Raw genomic sequence first — 22,831 nt, 5'->3', positions numbered from 1 at the left:
TCCCACAGCCTCCACCCCAGAGGTCTCACCCAGGGGAATCCCTTACCCAGCTGCCCGTCCCTGGCCAGGGCGACCCGGCATGCTTGCAGGCTTTTACTGCCATCGTTTCCAGACTCACCCTGTTCTCGTCGTAGATGATCTGCACCAAGCTGCGATGTTTGGACTCGATAGGAGGCGGGGAGATGGGTTTTTCAGGCTCTGGTGGTTTGGCTGCTTCTTCCTCCAACTGTTGCTGTGGAAGGAGAGGGGGGAGGAGAAGGATGAGTCACAGTGAGAAACGCAGCCGTCCCCATCCACACGAGACTCTCGACCGAAACAGAAGCCACCATGGCAGAAGGCTTCCTGCAAGATATGGGCAGGCTCAGGCCAGAGAGGGACGGGAGGAGAGCTACGTGAAGCCCCCTGCCATGCAACCACAGCCCTGTTCTGTCCCAGGCACCTGGCCAGTGCTGGGTCAATGCTTTTTAGGCATGGGGGGGCGAGGACACAAGTCTCCTGTAGAGGACTCCAGGCTAGAAATCATGATTTTATTGGAAACTCCTGAGGGAACTGCAGCTCCCCACTGCTACCTGCCTCAGAAGCTGCTGCCATGCTGCAGGTGGTAGCGGAGGAGTGAGCATCAAGGCAGTGCTCCACCTTCGGCTTCATCTTACAATGCTGTGGTTGGAGGAGATGCCCCAAGATGACTGTTCTCAATGCAATGACTTGTGCAAACGTTGCCCCTGTGGCATGCAGCCAGATGAGCCAGGAAGTGCAGAGGAGACAACATCACCATGAAAGGTGGTCAGACTCTGGTCAGAGTCAGGCCAATGAGATGTGTGCCAGCCCTCCTGGCAGAGGTAAGCGGTGCAAAGTATTCAGGACTGCCTGCAGAAGACAGCAGGGTGCTCAGACATGGGCCACCAAGATACCACTTGGTGAACTTGTACAGTGAGCCCAAGTACTTCAGGTTGCAAAACCCTGCAGCATGAAGACATCATGTGGCTCTAGTTGCCCTGGCAGGCACGGGAAGAACTGCTGAGGGCACCAGCCTAGAATAAGCCACCTTCCAGCCATCATGCTCTCCTGGGAAGGAGCTTTAAGACCCATTTGTCCCCTTCTTTCACTCAGGCCATGCTGTCCTGAGCAAAAACCATCAAGTAAGTCAGGCTCCAACTAGAGAAAGCCCTGTGAGGATGAATGACAATCAGCAGGGTGTCCTGCCCTCAAAAGACAGCAAGCGCTAAGAAATTCTCTTGGTTGGCTCTTCAGCTTTTCTACTGCATCACCACAGCTCCACATTACACAGCACCTGGGCTTTGAGGTGCAGCAGCAAAAATACACTGTGCTGTGCCCCCCAGCTCCATACACCTGCCTACGCTGGGACAACACCATCCAAGGTGTGGGTGTCTTATCTCAAGCTTCATTACCTCTCACAGCAGAAACACTTAGGAGTCCAAGAGCTGCTGCACAAGCACATCCACTACATATGGAGTAAAATGCACCCAGCCCCAAAGCTGGCTTGAATGACAACTACCCTCCCTTGTGAAATGGGAAGCAGGAGGGAGCAGGTTCCCTGTATGCACCTTTAAAGATCACTGATCTGGTCGCATGTTCCTACCCACCTACGAACTGCTCAGGTCATGGTGGACAATAACTATAAACTGCGGGATTTAGAAGAGTGCTTTTTAATACCACCATGGTCAGCAAGGATATCTGACATAGGACCTGTACCTCCAGCTCTCCCAACGGGTGCAAGGCCAGAGGAGATATCTGATCCCTTCCAGTAAGTCTGAGGAACCACTCAGCCGAAAAAGGAAACACGAGATTCCTCCAGACTCCTTCTGGGGCCGTTGGCTCCCTGCGAGGAGGGAGAGCACAGGCTGTGCACTACAGCTGCGGGGCAGCACAGGCACAGGAGAGGTTGTCAAAAGAGGTCTGTGGTTTTTTCACTGCTCAGATCTGCATCTCCAGATCTCTGTATTTTGTACTGCAGCTGAAGCATCTCCTGCTGAAGCAAGCAGAAGATTGAGCCAGTCTCATACTAGCAAAAAAATGCACCTGGGAACTAAGAGCAATTGGCTTGAACCAGAGGTGAGCATAGCACATTCTTCATGGTCCAAGAAGAACGTGGGCACCTGTTCATCCTTCAGATCATCTCTGCTTCTGTTAATGACCCCTTTAGCAAAACTAAGGCTGCAGGATGCAGTCCCAAGAAAATACTTAAGCACCCAGACAGGTCTGCTGGCTTGGCTGAAAAAATTCACATCCTTCCCATCAAATGCGCTTCAATGGATAAAGTAACACCATGCTGTGGACTCCAGTCATGCTCCACCTCCCCACAGGTGGGCATCTCTTCCCATAAAGGGAAAAACAGCAGCATAAGGAACACCAAGACACAACTGAAAAAAGCCACCACTGTCAGCCAAATGGCTGAGCAATGCCCTAGCTGGGGATGAGGCTCTGGCAAAGGCAGGGCAGCCTGAGATCCACATGTTGGCAACAGCATGCCCACCTTGGGGTCTTAACCTGGACTCCAGCCACACGTGGGTACAGCCAGGAGACAGCCAGCTCAGACCATCTGCGCTCTGGACGGAGCTGAGCCTTCCCCAGCACAGCATGGATCCATCCCTTCCTGCCCACACGGAGCCACGGCACACTGAAGGCTCCAACCACACATGAAACAGCCCCAAAGCTTCCTTCTCTTCTCAACCACAGCTGTTACTCAGGTGACCCAAATCACAGTGCCATGCAAGGGGGACAAGAGCTCTTTGGGAAGCCACAGCTAAAGCCACAGGCTGCAGCAAAGCAGTTGTCAGCATCAGCTGTGGCACTTCCACCTGCCCACTCTTGCTTGGGTCCTAGGGCATCCCACCACAGACCTTCACTCCCACGTGACAAACTCCAAAATCTCCAAAAAAGTAGTTACCACCAGTCAGATTCTCTTGGGGAATATGCTTCAGTAAAAATAAAAAACAAGCAAACAAAAAATACTGGCAGAAACTTGGCTACGTTGTTCTGGAAAGCCACAAAAATTCTGCAAAGCAGTTGGGTGTGTTGTAAAGTGATTTCAGACAAGAGGGTTCGATGGTGGATCAGGAAATGAAAGCTTGCCAGTAAGTGGAGGCTCATTAAAAGCAGCTTGTTAGAAGAAAAAAAAAAAAAACAAAAACAAAAACCCCAAACCAAATGTAATTATAGTAGAAATACAGTAAAGATTTAAACTCTCCTCTCTGTGGTATAACACAGGGCCAGATACTGAAGGTAAGGATGTGGGCAGGGTCTGCAGGCAGCACACCTGACTGCAGCAGGCTCAGCCCATGACAGCTACCCCTGGGAGCTGTGGGAAATGGCAAAGCAAAATAGGTCAAGGTTCCCAGACACAGACAAAATGGATTTCTTAAAGGTCTGCCACAAAAGCTAGGCTGGGACTGTGACCTTTACAGGGAGAGAAGCAGGATGAGAGATGAGTCTTGATGGCTCCACACTCTCTCTCTCCCCCCTCCCAGCAGCAGTTGCCCAAAAGCCCCCACCCCAGCCCCCTCTCCTCAAATGAAAGACAGTGCAGGGGGGATGTTGAAGGGATGCAAGATGCTATCATTAGTGGTAGCCCTGGATCCTACACCATCCACAGGCCAACTCATCTCCAAGTGGAGAAGGTGTCTTCTCCAGGTAAGAGTCCCTTTGGCCAGACCTCATGCTGTGGAAGGGCAGTCAGAGCCTGCAGCACAGGCAGGAAGGTTGGTGACATTTCAGGAAGACCTTATCCCCATATACATCAGCTCCTGTGCTGAAGGGCCCTGCCTGATGAAGCCAAAGTCATTAGATACAACACACCCAGCTGCCACACTGCCTTCTGTCAGGCAGCCATCACCTGAGTACTAAGATCCTTCACCTGCTAGAAGGCTTCCAGCCACAGGACATCTCTGAAAACCTCTTTCAAAGAGCTAAGGAGAGAACAGAGGAAACTCAGCCAGGAGAGAGATGGAAGGGGAAACCCTGGAGGAGCTCTTCCACCCAGCCAGCTCCACCTCCATCACCAGGTGGGAGTGTTGTACTCCCGGAGAGCCCTTTGCCCAACTCAGCTCAGGCACCACTGCAGAGAACAGCCCAGAGTTTATTTCTCCTTCAGCTCCCCAGTAGCGCTGCCAGGAATAAATGCATGAGGATTATCCTCCCCTGTCAGGAAAGGGGGGAGAGGACGCAGCCAGCGCATATGGCGCATGAATGAGCGGGGGACGGCTGATGGAGGTGGCCTTCTGCCAGGGGTGTGCAGGGTTTGGGGAAGGTTTCTCAGCCTGCTGAAGATGTTTGCTTCTTGCAAAGGCCAGGCAGAGTCTCCCTTGCCTTTTCTGGAACAAGCATGAAGAGCGAGATGGTGGATTTGGTTTGGTTGGGATGGGTTTTTTTTTTTTTTTGCACAGCCTTTCCATCCAGATGTATTTCATCACCCTGAGAAGGCCTCCTAAAAACAGAGGGGAAAAGCATTAGGATATCCTGGCTGCACACAATCCCTGCCCTGCTCCGCCAGCCGCTCCTGCAGCAGCAGGGTCTGTCTCAGGCTGATTGCTTTCCCTCGCTCGTCTTTCTCCTGCGCTGACAGCTCAGATGCACAGATGGACAAAATGTTCCCAGAGCATCTCAGATAGGAACACCAACCCCTCCCCCCCTGAAAATGCTTCCTCCCAGATGTGCCAGCTGTGCTGGAGGACTGGGCTGGGGAAGGATCCTATGCTGGAGGGGTGGGATTTGCTAGTAAATGATTTTGCCATCATGTGCCAAAAAATAAAATAAATTTAAAATAAAAAAATAAGAGGGGAGGAGCTGCTTTTACTGCCAACAGTCACTTCCATCTTCTTCCCTACTCAGCAGAGCATTTTTGCGGGGAGGAAGAATCATAAAACTTGTTCGGAGGGAAGAAATAAAGCAACCAAGCAGCCAACAATAAAAATCCCATTTCCTTACGGAAGGACGGCTTGATTTTAACAGCAAAGAGCATATGCTGCTCCCATCAGCTTCAACAGCAGCTCCTCAGCACCTCTGAAAAAAGTCAGGCAGAGTTGTCAGTCTTCCTGGCTGCCATCAGAGGGATCTTCACCACTGTATGGGCATGCATCCCACTCTGGAAGCCCTTCTCTAAAGTGGACAATGACCATGATTTGCACCTCCTTCCTCAAATATGAGTTAAAAACATAGACCAGTGGCCAGACTGCTAGGTGGGAGAGGACACCAACATTCTGCCTAAGCTTCCTAATAGGGGAAGAGGAAGGGCTGGCTTCACCCAGCTCCCACCAAACCCAACATGAGGAACCTCTGTGGTTTCCATTGCTCTAAACGTTCCTTTAGCCCCTGTAAGCCAGCACACAACTGCTTCTTTGCACAGCTGCTCCTGCCTACTCTGGGCTCCCTCCCCATAAGCACTATGATACCTCTGCAGGTAAAAAGCAACAACAACAAAGTCCTTCGCAATAATTAAACAAGATTGTTTTAAAACAAAACCACAGCATCCTGATTTCTCTTCCAGGAAAGAAATTGATAGTATCTATATGGGAAAACAGATCTTATGGGAAGGAAGGTCAATTGCATGCTCATCCTTGGGAGCACTTGCCTCAGCCAACAGCCCATTCCTGAATTCCTGCTGCACATCCCTTGGGAGAGGTCATTCCTCTCAGGCACTCTGGGATTAGCAGCCGTCAGAGTTTAGAAACTGGCCCCAAGCAAAGGAAATAAAACAACCAGTAAGAGAGAGGCAGAGAGAAGTGACTTGCTTTAGGAAGTAAAAGCCTTTAAGTCTGTGGGTTTTTCATAGCCATCCCCCAAGGTTTTGTCATATTAATCCCTTAATGGGTTTATGGTAATTGTACACAGGGCAACCTCGAGCGGGTGATCCTGCTGCTGGGGAGTACTCTTGTGCAGGGGGAGAGTACCAAGGGAGAAGATCCAATTCAAATCCCTGGCTCAGGCACAGCTCTGACTGGAGTTGGATCAGATGCTGCTCATGGCTGCAGGGTTGTAAACCTTGGAGAAGGGGACTAGGTGCACAGGAAGGGCTATTAGGTCACCACAGCCACGTTTTAAACAGCTCAGTACTATGATAGCAGCTACAGCACCGAGGGGGAGACAGTTGCTGGAAAGGGGAAAGAAAAGACCTTGTGCTAATGCTGGTCTGTGCAACAGGCACCTAGGCTGCATTCTCAGCTGCCACTGACTGCTTACATGACCACAAGGTAAGCCACAGAGAACAGGGTGTTCCCCCTTTAAGGTAGTCCGACACACGAAAGAGCACACAAGCCAGGCTTCCAAAGCTCTCTCCTCTTGCAGTTACCAGCTCCAGACTGGCACCGCAGCAACCACCTGTCATGAGAGGGAGCATGGGCACAGGTCACCCTGCTGGCACCAGCACTGCCACTTCCCCTCCATGGACTTGCCTGGGCAAGGATGGGAAAGTAAGGCAACACACAGGAGTGAGGATACATGCTTCTCTTTGGGCTACAGCCTCTTACCTGCTTCTTCTTCAGCTTGGAGATCTGCTGCTCCACCATGGTGATCTCGCGGTCCACGCGGTCCATGTTCTGGATGAGCTCCTCCTTCGACAGCCGCGCCGGCAGCAGGTCCAGCTCAGCCTCTGGGTGAGCAGGGCTCACAGGCGACACAGGCTCCAGTTTGCCAGGCAGGCCACGATCCTAGGAAGCATAAAACAACCAGGTCAGCTCTTTCCCAGGAGACTTTGGATCCTTCCCTTGTTCTCCCACTCCAGCTGCCACAGCTCCCTGGCCCCTTCCCAGTCCCTCTGAGGCAGACACACCCCTCAAAAATCCTGCTAGACTAAGCAGTACCAGCTGCCAGATCACATCACTGCGGGGGTCCACAATCTCCAGCAGCTCCAGAGGGCACCAGGTCAGTCTCCCAGGGACATGACAGCAGCTCATCTTCCTGCTAAAGCCTCCTCGGAGGCTCTTACCACCTTCAGTGCTACCCGCATTCCTGCAGGATCAATAAACCCATCCATATTCAGGAGCTCCCAACAGCACTGTCCTTTCACATCTCAGCAGCCAGCTCAAGGCTACATCATCTCTGCAAAAATAAGGCAGCCACAGACACGTCCTGTGGAGCAGCATTAACCACGCTGAGTGAGAAGGGGCTACAAGGGCAGTCCCTAGGAGAAAAGAGTATTCCCATCTCCTTCATGCAGGTCCTCCTCCACTGCTCCTTCAGCTTGGAGTGGTGGAGATCAAATGCATCCATACAGAGAGAAAGGAGACAGGTGAGGTCACCTGAGATTAGAATAGCCTGAACTGCTGAAAATCAGCTTTCTAAAAATTCCAGGCAAAGACACCCTCGGCTCAACAAGACCCTTCAGAGGTCAGAGACTGGACAGATCAGCATAAACTCTATGGCCATCACAGGGAGCAGTTCTGATGACCAGGAGCTAAGGACAGAGAGAGAATACATCAAAACGTTCAGCTTTGCCTCCAGCAAAGCAACAACCTTGTTGAGCCCAAAGAGCTTGTATGCCAGGAGCATCCTGGAGCCAAACCACCCTTCACCTCTCCAGCTCCAAATGAAGGAGCCCACTTCCTGCAAACACAAGTTGCATGCCTGGATGAGTTTGCCCACCCCTGAGGAATACACATGGAATGAAACAGCTGTTTAGTAGCTATTGGCCATGCAGCTGGGGATCTCAGCACACCAACAGCCTACCCTGACCCAGGATGCTCCTCTCTGGCAGCTACCCAACACTTTAATTAAATGTTTATCTATCCATTTGCTTAGTGAGTGGATGGATTTCTTTTGCTGGAGGGGTGAGGAAGAGGAGCTGCTGCCTGGTTTGTAACCGTAAACCACTGCCAGGCTCAGTACAGCTGCTCAGGAGGGGAGGGAAGTGGGGAAGCAAACAAGTGAAGAAGTTGACACGACTCTGCTACCTTCATTACAGCAGCCCTGTGCCCACAGACAAAGCCAAACGTTGTTGTGCACCAAACGGCACAGAGCGTCCTTCTCTCTGTGCTGATGGCCAGGGCCATCCACTAACCCTCCCTCCAGGGTCAAGGGTGACATGATGGAGCTTGGTGGCACTGTGTCAGCATGGATGCCTCTGTGCTGCTTTGTCTGGCCCTAGGTTTTTTACTGGCTGTGTGGCAGCTCATGCCAGATGTGGCAGGCATGCAGATGCCACCTTGGCACTGTTCAGCATCTCAATAGCATCTGCATACCAACAAGCAGAAGGCATGCAGAGTGGCCTCCACCCTGCTGCTGGTGGGGAAGAAGCACAGTGAGCTCCCTCCTGGAGGGGCTACACCCACAGCCCAGCAGAGCTTCAGGGATCTGGCTTCAAAGGTAATTCCTGCCCAGCGGGGCTGTGCTGAAATGAGCTCTAATCTACTGCTCTCCACAAGGGATAGGCAACATCATCCACAGCAAAGCTGGAACAAGGGAACATAAAAGAGGGTATTTCCCAACAAAGTGGCCATGTCACAGGACATCAGCATCCTTCACTGGTGCCACCTTCTCCTCCCCTGCTCAACCTTGTTCTAGCTGAAGGAGACAGAGTCAGGCAGGGAGGAGTTACCACTGGGTGCAGTCTGGAGGTACCAGCAACACTCCCACTGCTGCCATCAAGGGACAGAAAGCAAAGAAGCAACCTGAAACCCCTTCCTTGTTGTCTTAAGTGGGGCTCATCCAGCCCTCAGAGCATTAACGAACTGACAAGTTAAGCTGGTTGTTTCCAGCATCTGTCCCACAAGAAGAGAAACTGGAACATGAAAGGTTTCTGGAGAATCCCCAAGAACAGATCCTGTCTTGTTTTACTTCCCCAGCATTAGACACCAAAAAATGGTCAGTCTGCTGCAGAAGGGAGGCTTTGTATTCTCTACAACTGGGTCATTTCTCTGGTGGTTTGGGGCTTTTTTTTTTAAGCCAAGAGGAGCAAGACAATCACATGAAGCAAAAGAGAAATCAGGTGTTCATAAAATCTTGTTCAGATTAAGGCAAGGGAAGGGGAAGTGGCAGCGGCTTGTAGGTACATAGGGTTTTCTACAGGAAATCAAGCTACCTGCCAAAAATATAGGCAAGAGACAAAAAGGGACAAAAAGATATTACCTCACACCTGCCAATATGCAAGACAGGGCATCTCTGAACTCCTGCTTGGCACAAGCTCTTTGGAAACCTGGTTTCTGATACATTTTAATCTGTATACCTTGCAGAATCTGAAGTCAAACAACAGCAAAGCTGAGTAAGGGGAACAGCTGCAAGTCACAGCACAAAACCCATCATCATCTGGTATTAGGTGGTGATTATAGCAATAGAAAGAGGCAATGTCCCTGGACCTCAAATCACTGGTCACTGCCATTTCACCAGCTCCTCTCCAAAGAAAGGAAATGCAGGGGGAAAAAAAACAACAACAACAAACAAACAACAACAAAAACCTTCAAATAAAACCTGGTCCATGCAATGGTCTTGTGGGAGGTGTCCCTGCCCCACATAGCAGGGCTGGAAGTAGATGACCTTTAAGATCCCTTTCAACTCGAGCCATTCTATGATTCTAAGTCCAAAAGGCAGAGATCCCAAATTTACAAAAGACACAAAGGGGCTGCTCTTCTAAACCACAAAAAATGGGTTGAAGAGATGCTTGCAAAGCTCAGAGTCCAACCAGAACCTGAAGTGGACTCCAGTGAAGAGAGATCTATCAGCTAGTGCTCTGTTTCCTGGCACTCTCAAGAAGCCACTCCAAATATATTCCTGCACTTCAGACAGGAGAATACCCAGGCCCTGAGCAAGTGCAGCATGAAACGTGAAATTCTTATTATTAAATTGAAGGCACAGACTTCCAAACCAGCATGAGCTGGGAGAGCTGGAATAAATCCGCTGGAGGGAAGAAAACAATTACTGCATTACTCAAGTTGATATTTTCTCAGTAATTACACTGTTTCCATGTGATTTGTTTTTATACACGGCTAACAGCTACTGTAGTTCCTGTTTATCCCTGGCCTTGTTATTATGTGATTTGTATGATAACAAGGGTGGGCGAGCTGGGGGGGGGAGGGGGGCAGGGGCTCCAGAAACTTTCCTGCTGCAAGAGGAGATGCTGGCAGTGCAGAAAACAATCATCACCCAGGAGTCTATCAAAGAGCAAGGCCAGGTGTTGGGGCTGGGTTTCTACCACACATTTTTATTCCTAACATAGCCAGCATCAATAGAGCGAGGCTGCTACACGCTGCCAGGCAGTGGCTTTAAAATCATGGGAGAAACAGAGGAAGAAAAAGTGTTAAGTCAAATGCCCATTGACGCTCTGAGGAGTAAATAAGCCTCTGGGTATTCAGTGTCACTGCCTTCAGACACATCAGCACGTGGGTCACGAAAGAAAAGACAGTCAGAACCCAACCGTGGTCCCAGGACACAGAATCATAGAATTGTTTTAGTTAGAAAAGACCTTTAAGATCATTAAGTCCAACCATTAACCCAACACTGCCAGGTCAGCACTAAACTGTATCTCTGAGCACCACATCTACACGAATTTTCAATCTCTCCAGGCATGGGTACTCCACTATTGCCCTGGGCAGCCTGGTAATCTGGGAGAACCCTTCAGGAAATACATTTTTCCTAGCATCCAACTTAAACTGCCTTGCCATGTTGGAACCTGCCCCAGACCATCACCTCCTGCTTAGTTTGCATTACTAGCCCACCCTGCAATGCTCCCAGGGAGCTTGTGGGAGTTGGTAGCAAGAAGACAGACACATACCAAGTCAGTGCCTACAGCTGGATGCAGCCCAGCCTCTGTGAAGAGTAATTTTTCTCAGCTGCTTCCCACCTTAAGGAGACAGCACAACAGCAGCACCTAACTCCTGCTGCAAAGTGCATTCTTATGATTCACATCCCTAGACAACACTGGCTGCCTTTTCAAAACTACACTGGTGGTGCCTCAAAGCCTCCACACTCCAGCCAGAGCTTGTGTGGCACTGGTGCATACCAGATGAGCAAAGCCACTTGCTTGGGACAACCCTCAGGATCTCCAGCACAGCACCATGGTGTTTGCCCTACAAATCATCCATTTTAAGTCCTGCTCTCCCTCTGCCTTTCTAAAATAGATTGTTAGTAACATTTCCCCAAGCCCAGGACAGAGATTTGGGGATGTCAGTGTCACCTCTTCCATAGTCTGTTCACTTTCTAATTATCAGCTAGCAGCAACATTTTCTGCTGGAGCACCAGGAGGGATTAAGAGGTGTTATCTCCAACTCCTGCCCACTTGCACATCTCATGTCCTCACAGGCTAGAGAAGATTGCCAAAGCAGGCAGGATGGGTTAGAGCTGCTCAAATTAATTCTTCCTTCAACAAAACCCAACAGCCAACCAAGAACAAAGGGTGGGTTTGTGACCAGACTGGCCTCCATCACCTGAGTCTCTCACAGCAGCACAGAGCTGGTGACCATTTCTGAACTAACACCACTACCAGATCTCATCCGTCTGAGGCTGTGCTATACAGCAGGGAGGACACCTTGTACTCCCTGTGAGGAACCCATGGCTGAGCCACATTGCACACCCCAGCAGATGCAGAGCCCCAGGGCATTCCCACACACCCTGGGACCAAAACACAGCAGGAGAGCCGGCACTCCACACCTCCAGCCATCAGGTTTGAAGGTAAAACATGCATCTAGAACACTTAAATGGGTCAAAACACCGACAAAAGGGACTTCTTAATTGGGAAAGTGTCCAACACATTTGGGTGCATCAGCAGCCCCAAGATGCCAGCACCTGGAAGAGAGAAAAAGTCAAAGGGGCTGAAAACCAGTATCTAATTTCTCTGGAGAGACCCACAAGTAGAGAGCCTGAGCAGTGAGTACATCAAGTTACTGCAATTCTTCTGTTCATTACTATCTGCTGCACTAATGGTTCTTTTTGGTTAACTCTCAGATACTGCTGGCTCCAGGCTGGGCTGTGTCCCCACAACCACTCAAGGGGTTCCCGAAGCAAGGGTAGATGGTGCCTGTTGGAGTGTGCAGCATCACTCCAGGGAGTGCTCACAGTGCAGTTCACCAGCCACCAGCACAAGTGTGGTTCCTGTGCAAGGCCAAGCAGCATCCATGAGGAATGCCATGCGTGGGATCAAGGCATTGCCCACATCCTTCCTCTGTCCCTATGCTCCACAGCTTGTGCAGGCAGGGGGGATGAGCAAAATAGGAACTGCTTTCACTGGATGCAGCCCAGAACCTGCTCTCATGGGAATTCATGAAGTTGAAAACTATGGAGCTGCCCTGAAGACAAAGCCTATTTATTTTATTTAATTTTTTTCTTAACTAAATCTGTGACTTTATGAGCAGTCCTACAAAATTCCGTTCCCCTGTAATCCAGTTGAATTCCACGCAGAAAACATCCCAACAATTTCTAAGCTTGCACAAAAAGTAGGTCAAAAAACTTCTCCAATGTTTCAACAGCTTGAAGCAATTTAATTGCAAAACCAGTACCAAATGCTGACCCTCCCCACCCCCACCCAGCAGCTTTAAGAGGGTGGTAAAGCCTCAGCAGCGAGTGCTACAGCTGAACACGCCAACCCAAGCCTACGGTCTGCTCTTGCACAACTTGCTTGTGCTGAAAAAAAGCTGTTCCACAGTGTCATCCTGAACAGATCACAGGATCACAGGATGTTAAGGGTTGGAAGGGACCTCTGGAGATCATCCTGCTCCTCTCAGAGCAGGACCATAGACCCTAGCATAGGTCGCACAGAACACATCTGGGTGGGTTTTGAAAGTCTCCAGGGAAGGAGACTCCACAACCTCGCTGGGGAGCCTGTTCCAGTGCACTGTGACCCTTACAGTAAAGAAGTTCTTCCTCATGTTGAGGTGGAACTTCCTGCACTGTAGTTTACATCCATTGCCCCTTGTCCCATCACAGGGCGCAAGTGAGCAGAGGCTGTCCCTTCCTTCTTGACACCCAACCCTCTGATGTTTATAGACATTTATTAAATCCCCTCTCATTCTTCTCCTCTCCAGACTAAAAAGCCCCAGAGGCTCTCAGCTTTCCCTCATAAGGCATATGTTCCAGTCCCTTAACCATCCCCATAGCCCTCTGTTGGAGACTCTCCAGTAGATCCCTGTCCTTGTGAACTGGGGAGGCCCAAAACTGGATGCAATATTCCAGGTGAGGTCTCACTAGGGCAGAGTAGAGCCTCCCTCGACCTGCTGGACATGCTGTTCTTAATGCACCCCAGGATCCCATTGGCCTTCTTGGCCACAAGGGCACATTGCTATCCCATGCACAACTCCTAAGTCCTTCTCCACAGGGCTGCTCTCCACCAGATCACCTCTGGATCTCATGATGGCAGGGGATAACCTCTGGATCTCACCAGCAGATGCTGCCTCTGGATCTCATGATGGCAGGGTATCAGAGAAGCACAGCGTAAGTACAGCTTATGGACTCAGGTAGCCCAGAGTAATGGGTGGTCAAACCTGGAAAACCTTGCTCCAACTCCCACTGAAGCCCAAGGCATCACACCCACAAGTGGATGGTGGGCCTTTCGTTAGCTTCTTGACTTTCCCCATTAGTGGATAATAATTGCATGGAACCAGGACATTCCCTGCTAACATGGCAGGAGTGATGAATTCTCACCTACCCATCTACTCATTACAAAGAGGAGCTAATTGCTCCACCTCCCATCAGGAATTGCCTGACTTTTCCTCTTCTTCATTGCTGATTTTCAGGTGACCCTCAGTTTGTTGGGACATTGACTGTCTGGACTGAGATTTGCCATGCTAGTATTTGCTTCAGACCTTTTTAGGCTTTTTCTTTTATCATTATTTTTTTTTCCCTAAATACTAAATTTCAGCCAAAATAACCTTGCTGCTTCCAAGAACAAGTTTACAGGAAAAGATGCCTTTCTGCAACATTCAGGAAGATTCTGTGAACCTTGTCTTTGAGCATCTTTGGTGCAGTTCAGATACACCTGGCAAGGCTGCTCTGCTGGATGGGGGGCTGAGCAATCTGAACCTAGCTGAAGAACTCCCTGCTCATTGCAGCAGGGGTTGGACTAGATGATGTTGAAAGGTCCCTTCCAACCCAAACCATGTCATGATTCTATGAACCTGGAAGACATTCAGGCAGAGGAGCCTCTCACAGCCCCTTCTCTGTCAACCCTCACAGACCCCTGGGCACAGGACAGTGAGAAGTGCACACCCTGCCCACAGCCTCTTCTTCCACCATGGCAGAGACCCAACTCACCCTATGGCCAGAGCCATAGGAACAACACATCCATGTCGTGGTTTGAGGAGCCAAATCACTTCTTTAGGCACCGGCACTAGCCTACAGCAATAGAAAACAACCACAAACTCACAGCACTGGGGAGGTAAAGGTTTGCATGGAGAAGGCACCAAGGGTATCACCCACCGGGCTTAGAAGCACCTCAGAACCCTGCACCAAGACACTCAAAACCACAACCCGAGTGACTAAGACATCCTTGGGGTTTGTGGAGCCGAGAGGAGGGGGCTGAGGGAGCTCACCAAAACGGCGAGGAGACGCGTGAACAAGACGGGCGGGAGGAGAGCGCTTGTTTGATGTCTCAGAGAAAGGAACAAACTGTGACAAACGCCTCGGTGACACCGAGCCAGCGAGCGCGGCGGGAGGCACATTTCTAATTGCCCGATTTGGCGCTGAACCAGGCTGGTGGGATGAGCACCTCCCTGCTTTGCAGAACCTGATTTTCAAGGTAGTGGGGGAGGTCATCGCAGAGCTGACCACTGCGCCTCCCAGCAAGGGCTCAAACCACCCTCAACTTCCCTGCAGTCAGCTACCCTCAGGCAGCTCCCACAGGAACCTCTGAACTACCCCATGGACTTCCACGGAAATGTATGCTGCGGTGATGTGGCTTCATGTGACATTCAGGGAGTTGCAGAGAACCAGAAGGTCTGCCCTCAGCCTCCTTTTCTCCAGGCTGAACAACGCCCGTTCCCTCAGCTGCTCCTCACCGGACTCGTTCTCTAGACTCTTCACCAGCTTTGCTGGCCTTCGGACATGATCTAGCCTCTCAGCATCCTTGTAGTGAGGGCCCCACAACTGAACCCAGTATCTGAGGTGCAGCCTTACCAGTGCTGAGTAGAAGGGACAATGCCATCAAGCCACGATGACACTATCAGCATGCATGAGTCCTGCAGAAGTGGGAGCCAGGCCACTCCATCTGCTTGTGCCTGCCGTCCACTAAGCACTGTATTTGTGTTAAGCCCCTCACAATTTCACCCTAACTGGCACAGCTACAGCAACCAAAAAGCAGGTGGGCAACAAGACAGCAGCAATAAAGATCCTGCAGCCTCCTGCGTCGTGAACACGGGACCAGATCCTGAGCCAAGCTCAGCACCACCCACACCCACTGCTGTCCACGGGCACTAGGATGCATCAGGATGGTTGGGAAAAGCAGTGCAGTGCTCCACAGCTTCGATGTGCCCAGCACACTCCTCTTCTGCTGGCAGGACCCTTAGAGAGACAACTGAAGGGTGCTCCCAGGTTGGTGCCTGCTTGGCCAAGGAGCAGGTCCTGCCCTGCACCCCAGGAAACTTCAGCTCATTCACTGGGTGATACCAGGTGCATCCTCCAGCACATGGAAAATCCACCACAGCAGCTTCTACAAACCTCACTTATTGAAAAATAAAAAATTGAAGGGAAATGAAAAGACAAAAGCCCTTCTCAGCGTGCTGTTATCAAGCAGAGGAAATGAGACTTCTAAAGCTCCCATTCAGAGGGGGGGGAGAGGGGGGAGAGAAATCCCACTCCAGACGCACTTGAGCGAACAGCTTTTGAAATGGAAATGTCGCTCTTCAGAAACATTTAAATTTCCTCCGATTGCCAGGGAGGAGGAAAGAGGCAGAGGAGCAGCAGGGACTCCTCAGCCATGCAAATCCCACCGGGGTCCATTCAGGGCAGGGCCCTGTCGAGAGGGGATTTGTCAGGAGTTAATCAGGACCAGCACATGGTATTAATATCGGCTTGAAGGGGCATCAGATTTGGAGAGGACGGAAGGGAATGAATGAAGACAGCTCTATTTAACCACCACTGCGAATGAGATCTATCCAAGGGCTGCTCCTGCTCCCTCCCACTCCTCTCCCTGCACAACTATCACCCAAATTATTTTTCCCCAAATCCTGGAGACTGAGCTGCCTACTGAGAAGCAGATTGATTGATGGAGAAAGGAAATGCAAGCAAGACCTAAGAGGGTTTGACTGGTGGCTGAGGCATGTGATGGGAACAACCTACATCTTCTATGCAAGGGCCATTGCACCAAGACAGGATTACTGACAACTCCCAGCACAGCAGACTCATGTTGACAGGTCCCAGCACCCTACTCCTGCTCACTCCCATCAGCTCCTCTTCCAACTGTGTCAGCTCAAACCCCAGAAATTACTGCTCTTGCAGCAATCCACCATGCTGCCATCGTCAGCTGCCACCACTCCATTGCTCTAGTGTATTTAGGGTCACTTAATGTGTTCACTCTTTCTGTGGTCAGCAGTACATAAAGCAGGACATCAAAGACCTCCCTTCTGCAAAAAAAATATAAATTAGATTGCAAGAAAACTACATTTAACAGCAAGGCTCTGAAGGCCTCCTCTGTCTTCCAGATCCAGTAAGGTCCCACAGGGTCAGCTTTTTATCAGTCAAGTCTCTGAACTCTATCAGAACATCTCAGTGCACACACAAACACATCTTGTGAGGCTCAAACATGCACATGAGACCTGAATCAAGTGGCCTGGAAGCAAAGAAAGGTCACTGTGAGCTTCACTGACAAAGACACAAAACCCAAACACCTTTTTCATCAGGAATCCAAGCTGTCCCAACTTCCATTTCACAGTGGCTGGACTGGAAAACTTGTAACTGTGAAACAAGGCTCACAGCTGCTTGGATGCTTTTGAAAAACATTCACTCACATAAAGAACAGGCTTGGGGGGGTGGGGAAAGAAAGATCTTCCCTGGAAACAGCTTCTCTTGGCTTTTAATGAAGCCTTTAGCAGCTTCATCTGTCCCCAACACAGAACTGAAGCCTGTTTAACTTTCCCTTCATTTTGGGATCTCCCCTTTGAGCAGGTGCTGGCCATGCACCCTGCAAAGTGCTGTCCTCAACATGTGCATGGGACATGGTGGGACAACACCTCCACCTGCCCCTCCACTGCCTGAGGCATCCACCAGCAGCCTGGCAGCCCCCACGCACACAAACCCTGTGCAGCAGCCATGGCCCCACGCACCCCACAAACTACGACAGCACCCCAGGACAAGCATGGGGCTGAGGGGCACGGCCTCAAGCGTTGCAGGAGGCAGGTGTAGCACCGAGCAAAGCACAGACTACACAGGGAACGTGCTGACAGGGGAGCACGGGCGGTGCAGAGCAACGCTCAGCTGTGCCATCCATCAGAGCCAGCTGCACTCCATGGTTTATTGTTCTAATAATTGTGCAGACACATGGAAGGGGTGCCTCGACATTCCCTGTTTGGTTGAGTAGCCATTTCCTTCCCTGCTCTGCCTGATTTTCCATCAGGAGGCTGCATCCTGAGCCCTGGGAGTGGCAGGTGAAGTGACAGCAGTGCCAGGCATCCTCACCATCTCCACCACCATCCCCCATGGCTGGTGGGGCAGGAGGAGGAAATAACATCCCACAGCAACAGGAAACCCAGGTGGGTGCTGGTCCAGACCTGAGCCATCAGCCCAGCTCTCTGCCTCAACAAGCCCATGAAGCATACAAAACAAACCTTTCATGAGAGTTCTGGATTATTTGGGGTTATTTTCTGCCGTAGTTCAGTAGGTAGAGGTAGCCATCAGGGTAAGGAACCATTACAGTATCTCGTGTGACATCTGAAGCATCACTCAGCCCTGTACCTAGGGCCAGATTGACCAAGGAAAGACCAAATACCTACAAGAGTGCAGGATAAAGCAGCTCTCAGAGGCTCAGGGCAGAAGCACCATTTCTAATTGCAAATGGTTGTGGGAGTCACTCAGCTGCCAACCTCTGCCCAGGCTGCTCCTGCAGAACAGCACAAAGCACCCCTCTGCCTCTCCAGGCCAGGATGTTACACGGAAACAAACCAAACATCTCAGCTCCCATAGCAAGAATAAGCCCACTGTGAATTTCTTATTATCTGTTAGCAAAGCAGCAGCTTCCCACCAAGGCTGGAATTTCCATCTTGGTTTGGCAGGCACAGGGCTGTGAAATGATTACTGTGTTTACTTTTCCTTTGCTAACTATAAAATCCCATTCCTCTGCCCTGCCAAGAATGACTGAAGCTAATAAAATTCAGGCATTTGGAAGAAAGCAATAATAAGCCTCCCTTTTGGGGCCTTTCTGATGAAATTTCCCCGCTCCGATCAGCGATTATGCTGTATTCATGAACACTGCTGATGTCTCCAAGTGCACCCAGACTGACTCAAATCAATATTTAGCTTTGCTCCAGACTCTGAGCCTCTCTGCACGGCTGCTGAAGACTGGATCACTGAACTGCACAGCTAAAAGGAGCCTTTGAAAAAACAGCTTACAAGTCTATGAGGCAGCATATATATGTGTGTGTGTGCTTATGTATTTAAAAAAAAAAAAAAAGGCTTTTCAATTACTTTAAATCCTGTGAAGAAGTATATACACATGAAACACCCCTGGATGCATGAATTTACAAATCCCTCTCCAAATATACTGAAAGCCATGAATACAATGCACATTATATAGATATGCACACACATACCTGCCTGTTCTTTAGCAGCTTTCAGTGTTTGAAAGAGCAGAAGGTTCCTGTGTTTACATCTGCCACTGCCTGCTGCTGAGACAAACACATCAGCAGCTGAGGGCAGCCCGCTCTGCGGCATACCTGTGATGGCTGGCACTAGATAAAATAACACAGACCTGAAAACCAGCCTGGAATAAAAGCCTGTGCTTGGTTTGTTCCATAACCACATGGGACAGCTTGATGTGCACCAGGCAATGGTTCGTTCTTAAGCAGCCACAGGAATGACAGCATCCAAAGCGGAGATCAGAAGGCAGAAACGAGCACTGCTGCTCCTCAGGGAACAACATGGGGAGGAGAGAACTCAGCCACGTCCCTTGTCAGGGCAGCCATCAGAGCAGGGTGTTCAAAGGCAAGCCTAGGAATTGTTCCTGTGCAGGCAGAGGAGGTTCCAAGGCAGCAGAAAAAGCTGCAGCAGGGTGCTGGGGGCTCTGCAGCCCAAGGGATTCTCTCATAGAGGGGACACCGTGCACTGGGCATCCCCACATCTGGTGTCCAGCTCCTCCACTGTTTGGCATCACCAGTACTCTGCTCTTTCCCTGCATCCCACAGAAAAAGGTATTGGGTGCAGGGTTAAAGGGAATGGCAGTCCTTGGCTGGGATGAAAGAGAGAAGCAGCTGGGCTGAGCACTGGCAAATGCAGAAGATGCTGGGTCAAAGTGGTAAGATGAGCAAAAAGTAACTAAGCCTAGGTCAGAATGTAAGGACATGGTTCAGGTCATTCTTCTCTCCTTACTAATCTGTGCTGTTGATTTCCCCAAAGAGAGGATAGAAAAGAGCACATCACTTCTGCCACAAGCCAGCTCCATTGCTGGGCAACAGCCCATTTCCAAGGGCAGGCTCCACCATGCTCCTGCTCTTTCACCTCCTGCAAAAAGGTGCCAAGAATTAGAATTATATTTATTGAGAGCACTGGAATAAGCCAAGGGCCTATCAGCCTGTCCTTAAACAACCCCTCTGTGTTCAGCCAGGGCACAGCCAGCATTCCTGACACACACCAGTGCCCATCACCCCTCGCCCCCTCCATGCAGCATGAAGCTGCAGAGCACTTGGTGGTGGAGCAAGCCAGAAAACCCTCTGTATGTCCTCTGCCTAAAAGACAGTTTTGATGTTTAAAAAGCAGATTTGGGTCCAAAAAGAAAGGAGGTTTTAGTGAGCAATTATAACTAGGCCCTTTGGCACTCGACAGCTCCTCTCTTGTTATGGATGCTAAGGGTGTCGTTAAGAGACAAAGCTCCACGAAGCAGGGACTGAAGTCACAGAGCTTTAGCAAGGGCTGTTGGCATGTTCAATATGTTATTACAGCTCCATCACCACAGGCACAAGGAACAGCAAGCATCTCTGCCAGATCCATCTCTGAAATTACTCCCCCAACTCCATCCCCTCCAGCAGCAGCAGGCAAACACCTTCAACTGCTGTTGCATCACCTCCATGGCTTTCCACCCAGCTCTGGGAAGAAAGGCTCCAGTGTGAAATGCCCTTCTCCTCAGAACTCAGCACGTAAAACTAATTTGATAGGTGTCACAACTCACAGGCTTTCTTTGCACGACTCAGGGCTGTGGATGGGCTGCATTTCGTAACCATGCACCAGAAACATGCTCGATGCTGTACATTCATGGAGAAGACACCCAAGCTGCTCCCACCAAACCCCTCGCCCTACCCAGGAAGGCCCTTGGCAAGGAGAGGTGTGAAGGGATGCTGAGCAAGGAAGGAAGCCAAGTTCATCTGCAAGATGATGTGCACGCTTGCAACAAACCCCTCACTTTGTTGCCTGCACTAACTGGCCAGACCACATGAAAGAGGGAACAACCATATACCCTATCCCAGAGCATGCCTGGCTCCAGCAGTAGCTGTAGCAATGCTCTGTGCCCAGCAGTACCCACACCCCCTTCCCAGAAGATGAGGGGAAGAGAAGAAACCTGTACCAGGCTGAAACCACAGTGGGGAAAAAAAAAAAAAAAAATGTCCAGGACAAAATTCTTGGTACCAGGACTGAATTCTTCCATGGAAATTTCTTTTGGGTGAAGGTTTCTTTCTTACCACAATGTGCAAAAGCAGATTGACCACAGGTGGCCAGCACGCTCCTCTTCACCCTGCACCACTGCCCCTATGCTTCAGAGCAGTTGGTGCCAGTTCCTGTCACACAACCCCCAATTCCTAAGACCCACTTGAAGACTGAAAAAGTTAAGCAGCAAACTAGCTTTTGCTGTCTCCTCTTGTCAGGATGTAACAAGGCAGGTAAGGATCTTTGCTATTAAAGAAAAACTAGATACACAAACCATGCACAAACACTTCCAAAACAGAGAAGAAAAATCTCCACGAATCCACGCAGCACAGCCAGCTCACAGAAAAAAAGATGGCAATATTACTTCTAATTACAGAGGTGATGCAGACAAAGTCAAGAGACTTTCCTTCCCTCAAGCAGATCAGGTGAGATGTGGCACTGCACGAGCCTTGTAATATTGACTGAATGGAACAGAAAAGTCCAATTATGCAAATGATGAAGCAGGCTCCCGAGAAGCAGCCAGCCTTATCACGACGCCCTTTTCCACCGCCGCGGCTTGAAAGGCAATTTAAAAGGTTGTTTGGGATGTCGATCACCGCAAATGAGCCGAGGAAGTGCAAAACAACAACCTGTGCTTGAGGCACCATCCGTTTTCCAGCCATGCCAAGCCTCAGCTCGGCTCTCTGTGGCTCAGGAACTGCCATAGGCTGGAGCAGCCAGGGCAGGGGAGAGCTGGGTTGCAGGAGGCTCAGGGAAGGTCAAGCTCAGTTTTTAGATGCTGCCTCCAGAGTTTTTTTGCACAAAGCCCACAAGGGCTTTTCCTGTCATGCCCAAGTCTCTTCAGCCACAGGAACATCATCTGAAAAATGCAATAAAATCAGTTGTCTTGTCATTCACGGTGCTCCTTCCCTTTGCCTCCTGCCCCAGGGCCGGCTGGAGCCACTGAACATCTCTCAAAGACTAAACAATGCCTAACAGTGTCTGGTGTCAAATGAAACCAGCACGAATCCATGTACATGAGATGGAGCATCCTATTCCAGATACAGCACTCCTCTGGCTGTTTGTTCCTTGGCTTCCCATCCCGAGTTGGTGCACAGCACAAGCTGCTGACAAGCCCTTGCAGCCATCCTGGCATGGTTGCTGCACGGCTGACAGTGCAATGAAGCCTGCAGCGTGCCAGGAGAGCCAGACGGCTTGCACAAGGCAGGCACACACCCTCAAAGGTGTGTTCACATGCAGCTGAGCAGGAGTTGACACACTCACACTCATCCTCCTGCAATTTGGAAACAACCTTTAGAGCAAAGAGGAAAGCAAGGGAAGGGAGAAATCCAGCCAGAAGTGTTTGCGCTGGGACAATGTGAACAATGCAAATATTTCAGTTTTCAAATATGCTTGGAATGACAGAGTATGCCAATATCTCCCTCATCTTCCCAGAAATAGCTTTGAATCATTGCTGCCCTAACTCAAGTTGTTCCCCCCCACCCCCTTTCTCCCCCACCCTACCAAATCGTTTTTGCCATCAGATTTTTATCAGGCACAAGTCAACAGCATGAGCAACCACACAGCAGAGGAGTGCACGTTGAAAACGTTGCAGGAAGATCCTCCTACAGCTGCTGAACTCTGCAGTCCCATACCCTGATGGACATACAACTGCCCCACCAGCCCGAGGACTATGGGGAGAGCCCAGCCTGCCTCCTCTCCAAGCTGGCTGCAAGGAGAGTTACTAAGAAATGCTGCTCTCCACAGGGGAAGGAGGACAAAAGCAGGAAAGACGTAGGTGTGTTTGTACTGTTGGTTCCATTTAATCACTCAGACCTGAGGTTACAGCCACTTCCATAGAAGTCCACTCCTCCAAGAAGCAGTTGGGAAGCCAGGCAGTGCGTGCAGGCTTTGAACTGAGCACCTAGCAGTCCTGAGGGTGAGAGGTAGTCTTCTTGTGGCAAGTTGTTACAGGCATCTCACCTTTCACAGGGCTGATCAAGCCACGCGCTGGCACAGAACTCAGCATCTCACGTGGATAATCTGGAGAGAGCAGCAGGGCACTGGCAGCACTGCTGCGATCCCTCTCCATCAGTGCTCCTGTGGCTCCACAGGACCTCTCTGCCCAGGTGTC

The 22,831-nt window shown here is 50.3% G+C and overlaps 1 protein-coding gene across 1 annotated transcript in view; it reads right to left on the bottom strand.

Annotated features, from left to right (window-relative positions):
- NCOR2 (nuclear receptor corepressor 2) overlaps positions 1-22,831 on the bottom strand; it is a 177,727-nt gene that overhangs the window by 123,617 nt on the left and 31,279 nt on the right. The window contains exons 4-5 of the mRNA XM_054392833.1: positions 6,483-6,662; positions 119-232 (exon numbers count right to left, since the gene is read on the bottom strand). Coding sequence (XP_054248808.1) covers positions 119-232; positions 6,483-6,662 — 294 coding nt within the window. The remainder of the gene's footprint in view (positions 1-118; positions 233-6,482; positions 6,663-22,831) is intronic.

The sequence above is a fragment of the Indicator indicator genome, chromosome 26 (genome assembly GCF_027791375.1).
Source record: "Indicator indicator isolate 239-I01 chromosome 26, UM_Iind_1.1, whole genome shotgun sequence".
Lineage (NCBI taxonomy): Eukaryota > Metazoa > Chordata > Aves > Piciformes > Indicatoridae > Indicator > Indicator indicator.
Note: the sequence above shows the minus strand (reverse complement) of the source record. Positions and strands in the feature narration are given on the sequence as shown.